The sequence below is a fragment of the Geospiza fortis genome, unplaced genomic scaffold (genome assembly GCF_000277835.1).
Source record: "Geospiza fortis unplaced genomic scaffold, GeoFor_1.0 scaffold98, whole genome shotgun sequence".
Taxonomy (NCBI): domain Eukaryota; kingdom Metazoa; phylum Chordata; class Aves; order Passeriformes; family Thraupidae; genus Geospiza; species Geospiza fortis.
Window position 1 is genome coordinate 4,054,989 of NW_005054306.1, and position 14,845 is coordinate 4,069,833.

At 40.1% G+C, this 14,845-nt stretch overlaps 1 protein-coding gene across 1 annotated transcript in view; it reads left to right on the forward strand.

Annotated features, from left to right (window-relative positions):
• The window catches only part of AMD1 (adenosylmethionine decarboxylase 1), a 16,561-nt gene extending 4,942 nt beyond the window's left edge, over positions 1-11,619 (forward strand). Inside the window, exons 2-9 of the mRNA XM_014312063.2 lie at positions 4,103-4,189; positions 5,449-5,575; positions 6,049-6,151; positions 6,973-7,015; positions 7,101-7,245; positions 8,241-8,333; positions 8,417-8,572; positions 9,414-11,619. Of these exons, the coding sequence (XP_014167538.1) occupies positions 5,459-5,575; positions 6,049-6,151; positions 6,973-7,015; positions 7,101-7,245; positions 8,241-8,333; positions 8,417-8,572; positions 9,414-9,554 (798 nt within the window). The 5' untranslated portion in view covers positions 4,103-4,189; positions 5,449-5,458 and the 3' untranslated portion in view covers positions 9,555-11,619. The remainder of the gene's footprint in view (positions 1-4,102; positions 4,190-5,448; positions 5,576-6,048; positions 6,152-6,972; positions 7,016-7,100; positions 7,246-8,240; positions 8,334-8,416; positions 8,573-9,413) is intronic.
• Positions 11,620-14,845: the final 3,226 nt, after the last annotated feature.

Below are 14,845 nucleotides of genomic sequence, written 5' to 3' on the forward strand. Positions count from 1 at the left end.
GTACTCTGGTAACAAGTCTGTTGATAAGGCACTAAATATTACAACACAGGTATAGGAGTAAATTGTTAAGCTTGATTTTTTTCCCTCCTTTTTTTTTCCTTTTGGGATGTTCTGCTAGTCAGGTGTAGAACAAATAGCTTTTTACCATTCAAGCAAGGACAATTCTTCACACTTGAGTAGATGTATTCTATTTTCATTTGCTGTTCTCTGAGAAGGTGCAGTCATTTGAGGTGCATTGTGCTTGCCCATTCAAGAAACTAATTTGACTCAGGATAAGTAGCAGTTATTTAAAAATTTGGAAAGTGGATCTTTGGAAATGAGGTAGTCAATGAGCCCACATGAGTGAGAAGTCAGTCTCAAGTTGGTGTCTGCAGGTCTGCTGCAGAACTTGCTTCCAGTAAGAGCTGCCATTGACACTTGAGTATAGGAAAGCAGTTTCCAACTGGCATTGTTCTGATGTCTGGCTATGGGAAATTAGGAAATAGTAATGCCTTGCACATTGATCATTGAAGGGGGAATTTTGAAGAGCAGAAGTCCATGATGGCACTTAATTGGGAATCAGTCTTACTTGGGTACCCTGTTTCAGTTGCAGGCTTTGCTTCCAAGTTAAAACTTAACTCAGCTATGAAATTAATAGTGTTCTCAAATACTTAAATTACTAACTTATGTGACAGTGGTCACTGGGGTTGTCAGGTGAGGGAAGAGATGAGAATGTTGACCCCATGTTCAGAAGGCTTGATGTATCATTTTGTGATATAGATATTACATTATAACTATACTAAAAAGAAAAGATACATAACTATAGTATATAAGTATATAACTATACTAAAAAGAATGATAACAAAAGCAGCTCTCTCAGACTCTGTCCGAGATAGCTCAGCCCTTGATTGGCCATTAATTATAAACATCCAAGATGGGCCAATCCAGACGGACCTGTTGCATTCCACAGCAGCAGATAACCATTGTTTACATCTTGCTGCTGAAACTTCTCAGCTTCAGCAGGAAAAATCCTAAGAAAGGATTTTCACAAAGAGATGTCTTCGACAAACTTCGCAGATTTTTACTTATTATTGAATAGCTGCAATAGATGTAGTGATAACCGTTGAAATACTACTTTTAAGGTTGATTTTGTTTCTTCATTCAAGTGTGGGTAGATATCGTTTGTCTCAGCTACTGACAATTATATGGAACAAAAAAAAGGGGGGGAAGAAATACGAGAGTTAGACTTGTAGTGAACTTAATCTACTTGGGACAAAGTAGTCCCAGATGTTCTTCCTTAGCTGTGCTTTAAACAATAGAACATGCCAAATACTATGGTCATCTTGTTTAAATAGATTATGTTGGATCAAATCCAGCCTTTCTTTAGTTTTCTGTACTTAGCTTTAAAATGCATACAGATACAGGCCAGTATCCCTGCAGAATTTCTCCCTAATGTGGCCAAGTCTCATCCTGGGTGCTGCAACCCTTTCTTAGTCTCTGTATGCTTCTAGAGCAAGCCTAGCACCCTGTCTGTTTCTAAAGCTATAGAGTTTTTCCTTAGTGCTGCTCCAGGCAGACCAAATTATGACCAGGCCCTTTATTTCTGTAAAGGCTGAACACAACATTTAGTGTATGCTTAGCCATGGTTTCTGTAGTACCATAGTGAGGACTTGAGCAAAGCTGTGATGTGCAAAGGTCTTGTGCAACTCCAGATTTCAGCCATGGTACCTAAATACCAACTGTAGTACCAACAAGCATAACAGGGCTTCCTTTGCATCGTGGGCTTTGCACTTTACGCACAATTGTGTGTTGTTGGTGCTGTACTGACCCCTCACTGAACTACCAAATTTGTTGCATCTTCCTCTGCTAATGTGTGTCTGGAGCATGCACATTTCTCTGAAATGCCTGCACAGAGCTGCACTACAGTGGTGTTTAAACAAAAAGTGTCACTTGCCTGCCTGAGGCTGAGGTTTTGACTGTCTGACCCGGTAAGAAGCTTGTGAAGGCTGAGATGTGTGCTCTTGCAAAGCCTAAGATAGCTACATGCCCATTAATGCTTGGGCAAGTACAAAATCAGATTTGTAGTAATGTACAAATGGGGTTAGTACAGCTCAGCATCAGGGAACTCTTCCTCACCTTTCCCAAATGCAATGTCAGACTCTGGGTGTTTATTTAATGGCAGATAAGATGGTGGTAGGGATGCTGGAATAGTTTGAACAATCTAATACATTACCTAGCTCAATTTACAGGAAGAGTGGCTGGCAAACTTAGGTTGGTGTGCTGTAGCCAGAGAAAACTAAATCCTTTGGTACTCTTAGTAGCAAAATTGTATGATTTTTCTAGGAGCATTTAGAAATAGTTTATATTGTGTCTATTTCATTATTTGCATTTACCAGCCTTTTTAAGGTGAGCGGCCACTTGCATTTTCATGTACACTTGAGTTTAAGGAACAGAGCAAACTCCTGTCAATGACATAAGTATAGAGCTGAGTAAATGTGTGGGACTTGAGCTGAGCACTCAAAATAACCTTTTTAATTTGACATGGAGATTTGAATGTCTGTGCTGTCATGTCTGTGTTTGCAGAAAAGCATTTCATCAAGTGTCACTAACTGGGGTAAACCTCACTTTGATTTTAAGTATCCGGTTATATCACAGAATTTCTAAATTAATCAGATGTGCATTGATTATGACTGTTTTTTAAATGGATAGGATTTTCTTAAATCGATGGGATTTTCTTAATTCAATGTTCTGGTTGAATCATATATATGAATATTACTATTCTGGTGTACTTAAAATGGGAAAGTCCTCAGGTATTATTAAAGGTACAGAATTCAGTTTCAAAAGACATTCTCCCAAATGAATTGTTGAGGGAGAAGTTAAGGCATTTATTTGCTGACTGTTCAGAAAGGCTACAGAATATATGGATGATTTAATTATGCATGTAACAGAATCTAAAACTTCAATTTCATGAACTGACCAGTTTTCTAAGGGGAAAGACTGATGGCTGCAGGAGAAAGTGTGTTGATGGAATTAACAGTGAGTGCTCTGTCCTGGCATACAGCCACAGACAGGGCTTTTGCAGTGTCAGTAAAGGGTGAGAGGTCTGCCTCCTGCAGAAGGATTAGGCTGACAGTTTTATATGGGCAAGCTGAACTTGCTTGATGATGAAAAATTGGCAATTTTTTTGTGCTGCTAGCTCCTGCAGTTATTCCAGCTCTGCTGATGAGCAGCTTAGTTTTATGCTGGGTTAGTAAATCTCTTGGATCGTGACTTCTCTGAGGACGAGAGCCAGCACAAACCTGCAGGTGGAATATGCTTTGGGCAGGGAGAAGTAGGACAGCTGGCAGTCTTGTAATTTTGTGACGTCAGGAAGCTGTATCTGTTCCTATCTTATTTATAGCAAAATTGACTACATTGAATTCTACTAGTCTGGTGTAGACGCAAGACTGAAGTGACAACCAAAGTAGTTTTTTTGCAACCCCGTCATTTCTCTTGAGTACTTAAAAGCCTTTTGGCTTAACTTGAGCCCTTGTTTTTTGTTTATTTTTTTTCAGACTCTTTGTAGAATGAATAATATAAGTAAAGAATTGAAATACTGAACTTCTACCACCATACCGAATTCTACTACCATAGCTACAATTTGCACTGTATGAAGGAATTCTGTGATCCTGGTTTCATTGAATTCAGGCCATTGAAATATATTTGGTTTTAGCTTTTCAGTGAAATTATGAACTTGACTCTAAACTGGTCAATTAAAGCATCTTGTTGATGCCAATGACTGCTGCGGTAGAAGTGCTTAGAGGTTCAACCTAAAGCATGCCCTAAGTTGTCAACGTGTGGGATGCAGGATTTAAGGTTATCCTGACTCACCTGGTTAGAAGCTTGAGGTTCCACATGCAGCAGATCATGGTAACAGATTTTTAAGACTACTGAGCCATCAAGAGCAAAGAACGGAGTATTACTGTATTATGAGAGCCAGTCCCTGTATAAAAGCTCTTCCCATTTTGTGCTCTCAGATCCAGTAACTCAGGACTCTGGTCTTGTTTGGACTTTTTACCCAGGGCTCCAGCAAGCTTTGGTTTGTTTAACCTGTTGTTTGTGCTCTTCTGTAATTTCTTCACAGGTTTGAGTGGGACAAACTTCTGGAGAATGTGCATTGTTTGATCATAAGTGTGACAAAAACTGACAAGCAGGAAGCTTATGTACTCAGGTAAGGCATTGGCTCATTCTTTAATCCCTAGGAGAGGAAAAAGCGAAAGCTGTCATATGTGATTCACTTGGCTGAGAATCCAATCTTGGGTTAATGGCAGGTTGATGGCTACAACTTGCAGGGATCTCCTGCTCAGAGGTGCAGATCTCTTCATAGTTGTGTTTCTCTTTTCCTTTGGCCAAAAGGATGGACAGAGCTGTGGTGACATCACTTAATTTTGTCTATGAGCAAAGTGTCCCCAGTACAGAATTTCAGTGTTACTTCAACAGAATAGGCTATAGGTGTCACTTACAGATCAGCGAAAAAACCTTACTGGTAGATCAACCTTAACTGAACATAAATACAATCAAGTGGAACAACTCTTGCAGCTGACATAAGGGTATCTGTAAAACTGTAGCTTTCCTGGAACCCTGGAATTTTTGTTGTGTGTGCTGCAGTTAGTTGTAAGGATGCTCTTTTTGCCATGTGTTTTTCATCTTGCAAAATACTTTCTTGCTTTTTGTACATAAACTTTACAGACACATTTGACATTCTCTGGTTTACTTCAGATTACAAATACTGAAGTTCTTGTACTCTAAAAGACTGCCTTGAGGGCAAGGTTGTGCTAAGAGCAAGCTAGTCAAAGAAACTGTGTTCAAGTCTTGTTTCTTCAAGCTTCATATATTTAAAACAAAATTCTGGAAAGAGTAACTAGTTGCACTGCATCCTGGATTAAATTTAACCTTGATTTTGAATTTGTAAACAGCATTCCACATTGAGTTACTTGAGCTAATTTTTGCTCCCATTGTTCAGTTACGTGATGAAAAGATACTTGTTAAGCATGTTTAAATGTCCTGGATGTGGCATCAATGCCTATCTCCAGTTCAGCTGGGCTGTAGTTAAGTATCTGACTTCGTTTATATATAGTTAATTTCTGGATCTTACTTATGAGGCATATCATATAGCTGTGCCTGTGTACCCACTTCACAGCATGTTTGTATTCCTCAGGTAGTTTGAGGGTGTCTAATGTGTGTGCCTTTTCCTGTAGTGTGACAGCTCTGTAATATCATGCTTGTGCAGGTGTTTGCTTTGGTAAATCATAACAGCTCTCAAATGTTAGCTGCATTCTATTGATTTGATCTATTTGCTAAGTATGTTTGCGCCATATGCTGCTCACTTAGAGTAATGCATTTGGTTGGGATAAGGACCAAGACCTAACAACTCCTTCCTGGATTGTTTTATGTGGAGCACTGAATATCTTCTTAACACCTCTTTTACAGTGAGAGTAGCATGTTTGTCTCCAAGAGACGTTTCATTTTGAAGACGTGTGGTACCACCCTCTTACTGCAAGCACTGGTTCCCCTGTTGGAGCTTGCTAGGGAGTACAGTGGGTTTGACTCAATTCAGGTAAGGTGTCAGAAATCTTCCTTGGAATGCACAAAAAGCTTTTTGCTGCTATTTCAAATGTATTAGTTTAATGTATATACATTTTTATTAAATATTCTGAATCTGGACATTTATGTATGCTTCCCATAATGGGAAGACTGTAAAGTAAGATTGCTCTGCTGCAGCAGTGGCCCTTTTATTTGTCTCTTAGTGGGTGCTAACTAACAAATGTCATTGAGCTGAGTTACTTAAGAGTAACTGTGCCCACACTGTCTAGTGGAAAACAAGTTTGTAAGTAAGCTGTCTCCTGAAGCTTAGAAATTCAGATAGGAATAACCCTGTGCTTCTGAAATGGGAATACAGGTAGCAGTGTTTTGACAAGGAAAACTTAGGTCCTGTGAAAGTTCATGATAAATGTTTGCATTTTTCTTAATTCTTAGATTTAAGGTGGATGGATAATACTCAATACCTAAGATGCACCTTTATTTTTTCAGAGCTTCTTTTATTCACGTAAGAATTTCATGAAGCCTTCCCACCAGGAGTACCCACATAGGAATTTCCAGGAAGAAGTAGAGTTTCTTAATGAAATTTTCCCAAGTAAGTTGATGAAACTTCATCAAAGTTGGGTGGAGGGTTGATGTTATGTGAGGAGTGATGAGCAGTACAATAGGTATGGGCTGCCAGGCCGAAAATTCAGCAGTCCTTGCATAAAAGTCAAAAGCTATAAATATTTTCTGGATTTCTGATACTAGCCTGCCAAGACCAAAATTTAAATTATACTAAGCTTGGCATTTAACACCTAGTCCAAACTGAGATAATCTTCAGACTTCCAGTCACTCTGTAGAATTCTGAAAGCCCTATTAAAAAGCTAGGATAGTAATTTAAAGGAAGTAATACACTGAAGAAAAATGTGGGGCTTTCACACATTACTATGTGGAATGTGTGAAGTGCTATGAAATGTGAAGAAGTTACTGTGCTAAAACCTGAACTCAAACATGTAATGCAGTTCCGGACTACAAGAAGAATCTTAAATTTTAAAGTGACAGGTTTTTGAAGGAACATGGAAGCTGTGGTACTCATCTGAGTTACTTGAAAAGAAATTATCATAAATGCATTTAATAGAGGCTATAAGAGTTCCATGGTTTCTCTCTGTGCATAGCTAAACTGTAATATTGATTTCCTGATAGTAGCCTCTCAGCTGAGGTGTCCAGACCCACTTCTGAGGAAGCTTGCTTTTCTGATTATGAACTTTGCATCCCTGAAGTTAAATGCCTGGTTATTTGGTACAGCTGCTGACTGCATCAGTGAACTTCATGGGGTTCTGTGAAAGGCCCCTGTCTTTAAATAGGAAATAAAGATAATATTTTACATAAATGTTCAGCTGTGGCAATTAACTGGAGGCTTTTTGTCTTGTCTAGATGGAGCAGCTTATTGCATGGGGCGTATGAACTCTGATTGCTGGTATGTATGTGAAGAGTTTGAAGTCTTTACAGTAGAACCTGGTGCTCTCAATAGGTGTTACATACTTGATTTGTGCTTTATGTAGGTACCTGTACACCCTGGATTTCCCAGAGAGTCGGATATCCAATCAGCCTGATCAGACACTGGAAATTCTGATGAGTGAGCTTGACCCAGTAGTTATGGACCAGTTCTACATGAAAGATGGTGTTACTGCAAATGATGTCACTCGTGTATGTTTGCTTGAAAACTTGAGCATTTTGGGGAATGGTGGAAGTTGGGAAACAAAATGCTTCATTCACTTACCTTTTAATACAAGGTTTATTTTGTGGCAGGAGAGATGTCGTAGAAAGTGTCGGGTTAGTACTTTGGGAGGAAAATGGATTTAACCCAAGAGTATTTTGGGGAATATAACTTCAAGTTTTCAATGCCCTTCCTTTAGTGAAAGCAGCAATATGCAGTGCTTTGGGTGATGGGAAGCTTTTACTCTGAGGAATGTCAGAGTAGGGATAAAACCATAATTTGAGTAATTTTCAAGGATGTAGATTATAAGGAGTAAGGAGATAAGGAATGCAAAGGTTAAGTAGGTATCAGAATCAGGGTTAAACCAGGGAGCCATTAGGATGAGGGGAAGGGCAGATTTGGGGTCTAAGCATAATTTGATGTGTTTGCCTCCTTTACCCAGATGGGGAAGTCGTGTGACATGAGCAAGTTTTCCTGACAAGTACACTGACTTCATCTTGTTTTCCATCTTAGGCTTTGCTTCTCACACTGTATTTGCTATTGAGATTTGGCTGTAGCTCAGGTACTGTGTGGTAAATCAAAATGCTTGGGATTGCACTCCTTCCTAGGGTATAAACTAGTATATCCTTACTCTGGAGTAAAAGTAAACAGCCTTCATTTTGTGGATAGTGCTTGAAGAGAAGCTCTGTTTTCCATTTCAGCAGCAAAAGCAAATATGTTTTGGAGTTCTAAGCTGTTTCCTTGTCTTGGATGGATACAGCTGGGCTCTGTGAGAGGCAGTGTGATACCTTGCCTGCAGCTTGTCACTGCCATTGATGTTGTGACAGGATGCAAACAAAGCTCATCTGCAGTGGTACATGTAACCAGACTTACCTGTTTTTGGGAGAATTCTGGTGTCCTTTGCTAAACAGATGTTCATTCTGCCTTTGAGATAAATCTAAAGTGTAAGGATGCATGATAAACAGAGTTGTTTGACTTCTTTCAGATGAGTGGAATTCGTGACCTGATACCAGGTTCTGTTATTGATGCTACAATGTTCAATCCTTGTGGGTATTCAATGAATGGGATGAAATCGGATGTAAGTTTTGCACTCATTAATAATTAGCACTGGTAAATAAAAATAAATAAATATTTGGTGGTAATAATACCTTTTTTTTTCAGGGAACTTACTGGACTATTCACATCACTCCAGAACCAGAGTTTTCTTATGTTAGTTTTGAAACAAACATAAGTCAGACCTCTTACGATGACCTGATTAGAAAAGTTGTGGAGGTTTTCAAGCCAGGAAAATTTGTGACAACTCTCTTTGTTAATCAGGTGAGTTTTCTTGCATTAGCTTATCAGCTGATGAAATACATATAGACACAAATGAAGCAAGGCTAGAGATTTTTACTGGAGATAACTAGTTTCTAGTTTGCCTCTATATTTGAGTGGTAGTTTCTTTAGAAAGTAAAAATACTCTTCAGTCGTGCTATGGCATGTACTAAATCTGATCTTCAGCAAACTTCAGAAACAGTAAGATGCAGCATCCCAGTCCCAGAATTCTAACGACTTCCTATGTAGTTCTGTATAGGCATAATTTCTTTCCTTGGCATTTTCCTGGATTTGCCTGCAGCTGTCAGTTCTAGAACACCTGCTGTTAATAGTGTTGCTCTCAGCTAATCATAGCACCACAAAATTATTTGGGTTGGAAGGGGCCTTAAAGATCATCTAGTTCCAACCCCATGCCATGGGCAGGGACACTTCCCACTAGACCAATGTCTCACCACCCTCACAATGAAGGTTTTTTTTTCCCCAATAACTAATCTAAACCCACCTTCTTTCAGTTTAAATCTGTTGCCACTTGTTCTACCACTACATGCTCCGGCAAAAAGTCCCTCTCCAGCTCTCTTGCAGCCCCCTTTAGGTATTGGAAGGTCCTATAAGGTCTCCCCAGAGCCTTCTCTCTCTTCCCCAGGCTGAACAACCCATAATTGTTCACAGAACAGCAGTACTGTATATAGGGAGCAGAACCACTGCTTGGGAATGAAACTTTCTGCTCCACTTTCAGGAAGAGTTTTAAAACATCTTAGTAAGAACCATATATGAAATGCAGTGTGCTAATCCATCTCTAAATGACAGCTTTAAAAGTAACTTCCCTTTTTCTTTTGTTTTCCAGAGCTCTAAATGTCGCACAGTGTTTTCCTCTGCCCAGAAGATTGAGGGGTTTAAACGTCTTGATCACCAGATTGCCCAATTCAGTGATTATAATTTTGTTTTTACCAGTTTTACAAAAAATCGCCAGCAACAGCACAGTTGATTAAGAATGAAGAAAAAGCGCAAAAAGAAATCCCATATAAAAGGTGGTGGTTGCTTTCTAGTTAATGATTCAGGGGGCCATGCTTTCCACTCCCACCACCTTGTAGTTGTGGAAAGCCCTAGGTGTAATCATAGTATAACCATTTTGAATTGTATGCATTATTATATCAAGGAGTTAGATATCTTGCATGAATGCTCTCTTCTGTGTTTAGGTACTCTATGCCACTCTTGCTGTGAAATTGAAGTGCATGTAGAAAAATCTTACTGTATGAAACTTTACAACACTTGTAAAAATGATTCAGGTAGAATTACACACAGTATAGTTTTTCTCCAAGTATCACCAAAAATTCCCCACAGACAAGGCTTTCGTCCTCATTAGACTTCAGCCTCAACCTACTCACTGGGGACAGTTCTCTGTTAAATTGTCACTCCTTTTTTCTTTTTAAATCTATGTTGTGATTTCAGTCTAAAACAGTTTTTGATGAACTTCTATGATTTCTAATGAAACTGATTCTTAATTAACACTTTCATGTTTGGAGAAACTTCTTAAAACAGTTACAAATTGTTTTGCTACAGGTGGTGGTTGATTTATTTTTAAATCAGACTGACTTTCCATGCTCTGATACAGCTTCTAGGAATTTGCTCAGCTCTCCTGTAGAGCTGGGCTAACGCATTGGTCTTTCACCTTTAGTAACGTGGGTATCGGTACTAGAGCAGGCTAAACTGTCTCACCTCAATGGCCATTTGTCTGTCCACATCCCCGAGCTGTCACACCGCTACGCAATGGCAGAACTTGATGAAGGTCCAAGACTTGACAGGGGAAGAGCTGAGCCAGGCTTCAAGTGCTTTGGTGTTGTTGTGTGACAGCTTTGCGAAGTGCAAGTTGATATTGGCAGCGGGCGTTTTCTGTCCCAGTCACCTGATGTGTCAGAACAGGAAGCTGGTGCTCCTGAGCCCTGGCAGGTAGTGCTGGTGGAGGAGTGGGATTTGCCAGTCTGGGTGCGTTGATTGGTTTGGATTATTCTCAGTAAAACCCGTGACCTGCCACTTCGGACTGTAAAGAGTGCTTCTAAACTGGTCCAGTGTCACTTCATTTTGTTGTTCCAAGCAAAGCTAATGCCTGTCTTGTGACAGTCCTGTGACATTGTTGTGCATGTGACTTATGTTGTACTTGATTGTTGTGACTTCATCTGTTTTTTCCTCCTAATTGCTAAGGTGGTTCCTCTTACTGTGACTTGAGGGCATTAAATGAAGGTATAGAACAAGAACTGTCTGGGACACCTGGACAGAAGTGAAGTAGAATGCTATTCATGGAGCATGAATAAGTGTGTAATTCAAAGTCACTTTAATGAGTATTGACTAAAATGCAGGCTTTGAAAAGCTGGCACACTTTCAGCTATGTTTGTTTGCAAATACTGGGATTTTAACAGCTGTGAGACCAGCATGTTAACAACAAAATAGAGATTATTTTTCCCCTCTTGTCCTTGCAATGTTTTGACTCTTTCTGGTTTGATGCAATGGTTCTTTTGTTCCTTCTGTATTTATAAATGAAGCACTTTTTCAGTGCTTCTAAACTAAAGTCTGCTTGGTTAGAAATCAAGTGGTTGGAACGTTTTGATTTTTTTTTTAAGCATATTATTGATGTTCTTTACCAATGTTATCAATTACATGCTGTAAATGGCACTAATGCTTTTTGGTGTTAATATTGAGGACCAATATTTCAATGGTTTTTTTTTCTTTTTTTTTTTTTTTTTTTTTTTTTTTTTTTTTTTTTTTTTGTTCTTGCATTGTCCCAATTGTTTTGACTTTTTTGGCTTGAGGTCCTTTAAGTAGACTGAAGATCCCTTTTCAAGTAAAACTGAAAGAGAATGCATCTTAGAAAAAGAAGCATAAGCCTCGTCTATGAAAATGAAAGCTGTTGAATGGGTTATTGAACTATCTGGGTGATCAGGATGGGGGGAGTATGGTGTTTATAATTTCTGTGGTGTTAGACTTTGATCATTTAAAAATATCTGTACCACAACTTAACGCTTCAATAAAAGTTCGCTTAAATTGTTTGTAGTGATGATCCAGCAATTCTATCCTTCACTCTCTTCATGCTTTATGGTACCAAATGGTTTAATTCTGAAATAAATTTGTTTCCTTACTGTCCTGATTTGCACTGCTCCTGTAGGGGGTGCATCTCAAAGCTCTGGCAGTTTAAAATTAGGCAGCATGTGAAATGAAGCCAAGTGAAAATGTTCTGCTGTTCTTGAAGCTAAAACTGTTTCTCTAAATGAACTCAAAAATTTATGCCTACATTTAACCTGTATCTTTTTCTTGAGAACTAAATATTCTAAATAGCCCTCTGAATTAAGACAACTGCTTCTAAGTAACAAGCTGGCATGCATTTATGTACTTAAGCTTAGACTGGCTTTGAGAGTTCAAGGTGAGATTTATCTCTTAAGGTAAAGTAGGCAGGTATCTAATCTAGATAGTAACCTAGACCAGAAGCTAGTGGCTAGCAATGTCAGGGCTAAGCAAATGCAACCAGCACAATTGAAAATTCCTTGAGTTCATGTGCTAAGTCCCACAGGAAGAGCAGCTGCAGTTTAATCGTACCTACAAAGCTCCAGCAGTGCTGATATCCCCCAGTCACCTAAGTATTGTGTTGGTATTGGTGGTTTAAAACCTTTAAATTTAGTCACCCAGAACCTAATCTATGATGTTACATATCTCTAATGGGGTTCTGGATAGTAAATAGTAACTTGTAGTTATTTCAAGTACTTAAGACTTTTTTTTAAAAGCCAAACAAACTATGAGAATAAGAAACTGCAATTTGCAGCATCAAGAGATCATGTTTTAACAATGTCAGCCATGACAAATTAGCAGTAATCTACCTGGTGAAACAGCTTGTCAAGCCATTTTTAATTATTTAGCAGCTGTCCTGGTTAGCTGGAAAGGTCCCAGTTGGCTGGAGGGTAGCAAATGTGATGTCCACCTACAAAAAGGACCACAAGGAGGATCTGGCAACCTGCCCTTGTTGCCCAGGAATGTCGTGGAGTGTCTGATACTGATAACTGTCCCACAGCACATACGGGACAATCAGGCCCAGCCAGCATGTGTTTGTGAAGGACTGGTCTTCCACAAGACCTGTCTTGTGATTGGCCAACCTTCTGCATCTATGGCACCTCAGTGGATGAGGGAAAGGTGGATGGTGTCCATCTGGACTTCAGTAAATCCTCAGATGCTGTGTCACAACATGCAGGAGAAACTGGGTGCACTGTTTGCAGGGTGAAAAAACAGGCTGGGTCATCAGACCCAGAGAAGGGCGTGAGTGTGCCACATCCAGCTGGTCACCAGTGATGTTCACAGGGCTCAGGGTTGTGGTTGCAAAGCTGGTGGTGTCTCATCCAGTGGCAGGGAGGATCTTTAAGGTTTCTTTCAATCCAAACCATTCTATGATTCTATATTAGACTGTGTGGGGATGGAGGGGATGGGCGGACTGAAGGTAGCATGATTGGGGCAGGAAGGAGGATAAGGCAGTTCTGTGTCTGAGCACTCTCATGTCCATTCAAAATGGGGCAGAAAGGGAGATGCTGACACCAGTGCTGGTACCAAGCCACTTGAATAGGCACTAAAAACCAGTGGTTTTCAATCCTACACCTTTACTGTGGTGTGTTGATGTCAAAGAGATGACACTGCTCTGGTACTTATGTCTGGGTGGGATGACTCTAGAAACTCTACTGGCTGTCAGTCTGGCTTCTGCTTTGGTGGTGCAGGATAATGTGTTGGCAGAAATGTTGAAGTTTGCCAACTGAGATGATGTAAACTCAGGTTTCTCTAGTGATAATCCCCAAAGCAATGCCACCAATATCTAAATGCATATAGGTTGGAAGTAATGCTGAGGGTATGCTCTCAAGGTGTGGAGTTCTCCCAAGTTATTTCAAGTTAACTGTTCCATATTTTTCTACTGCTTATTATACACTTACAAAAAAAAAATAGGAGCTGCTGTTTTATTTTTAAAGAAATTAAGCAGGCCCTAGAGAGTCTTGTTTCTGCAGCTGCCTGAAAGCCCTATCTTTATATAAATGTTACATTCTTTATAACATGCTTAGTTCTGCCTTTGGAAACTGCTATTAATTTTAAATATATGTGTACAAGTGAAATATGTACAGTCACTTTTAGGAGCAAGACCAGACACATGAATACCATAAGCTCAGCATTTTTCATTCCTGGATTAGCCAGAACGTGAACACACATTTTTTGTATCATGTAATTCCTAATGCAGGCACTTTACCTAATCCCTAACTCTAAATTGTCATTTATAGCCTTCCTGTTATTTTCCCCACATCGTCTTCTAGATTATATTTATCCTCTCAGTCCATCACTCTAAATTTTTCTTAAATACTAAGATTTCAAAATAGCATGTAAGGCAAATGGGCTAAATGGGCAGATGCTCATTTAAAGACATAGAATCACAGAATTGTTTGGGTGGGTTGGAAGGGACCTTAAAGATCTGATCCAATCCATCTGATTCCAACCCCCTGCCATGGGCCGGGACACCTTCCACTAGACTGACTTTCTTAAAGCTCCTTCTGGCCTGGCCTTGAACACTACCAGGGATGGGGCAGCCTCAGGATCTCTGGGCAACCTGTTCCAGTGTCTCACCATCCTCACAGTAAAGAATTTCTTCCTAATACCTAATTTACACCTTTGCTCATTCAGTTTAAAGCCATTCCCCGTGTCCTGTCACCACATGCTCTTGTAAGTAGTCTCTCCCCATCTTTCTGACAGGCTCCCCTCAGGTACTGGAAGGCTGCAGTTGGGTCACTCAAAGCCTTCTCTTTTCCAGGCAGTAAATCCGAATTTTCTCAGCCTGGCCTCATAGGAGAGATGACACATCACTAATAAACTTGGTGTCCCTCCTCTGGACCTGCTCCAGCATCTCCATGTCCTTCCTGTGCTGGGACCCCAGAGCTGATGCAGCCCTGCAGGTGGGGTCTCACCAGGGCAGAGGGGTGGAATCCCCTCCCTCACCCTGCTGGCCCATCTGCTTTGGATGCAGCCCAGGACACGTTTGGCTCTCTGTGCTGTGAGTGCCCATTGCCAGCTCATGTCCAGCCTCTCATCCAGCAGCCCAGAGGCATTTTAGGAGGACTGCTCTTGATCTGTTCATGTCCCAGCCTGGTTTGATATGACACGGGTCCAGTACCTCATTATGTTAAACCTCATACGATTCCCACAGACCCATTTCTCAAGCTTGTCCAGGTCCCTCTGCATGGCATCCCACCCTTCAGGTGTGTCAACTGC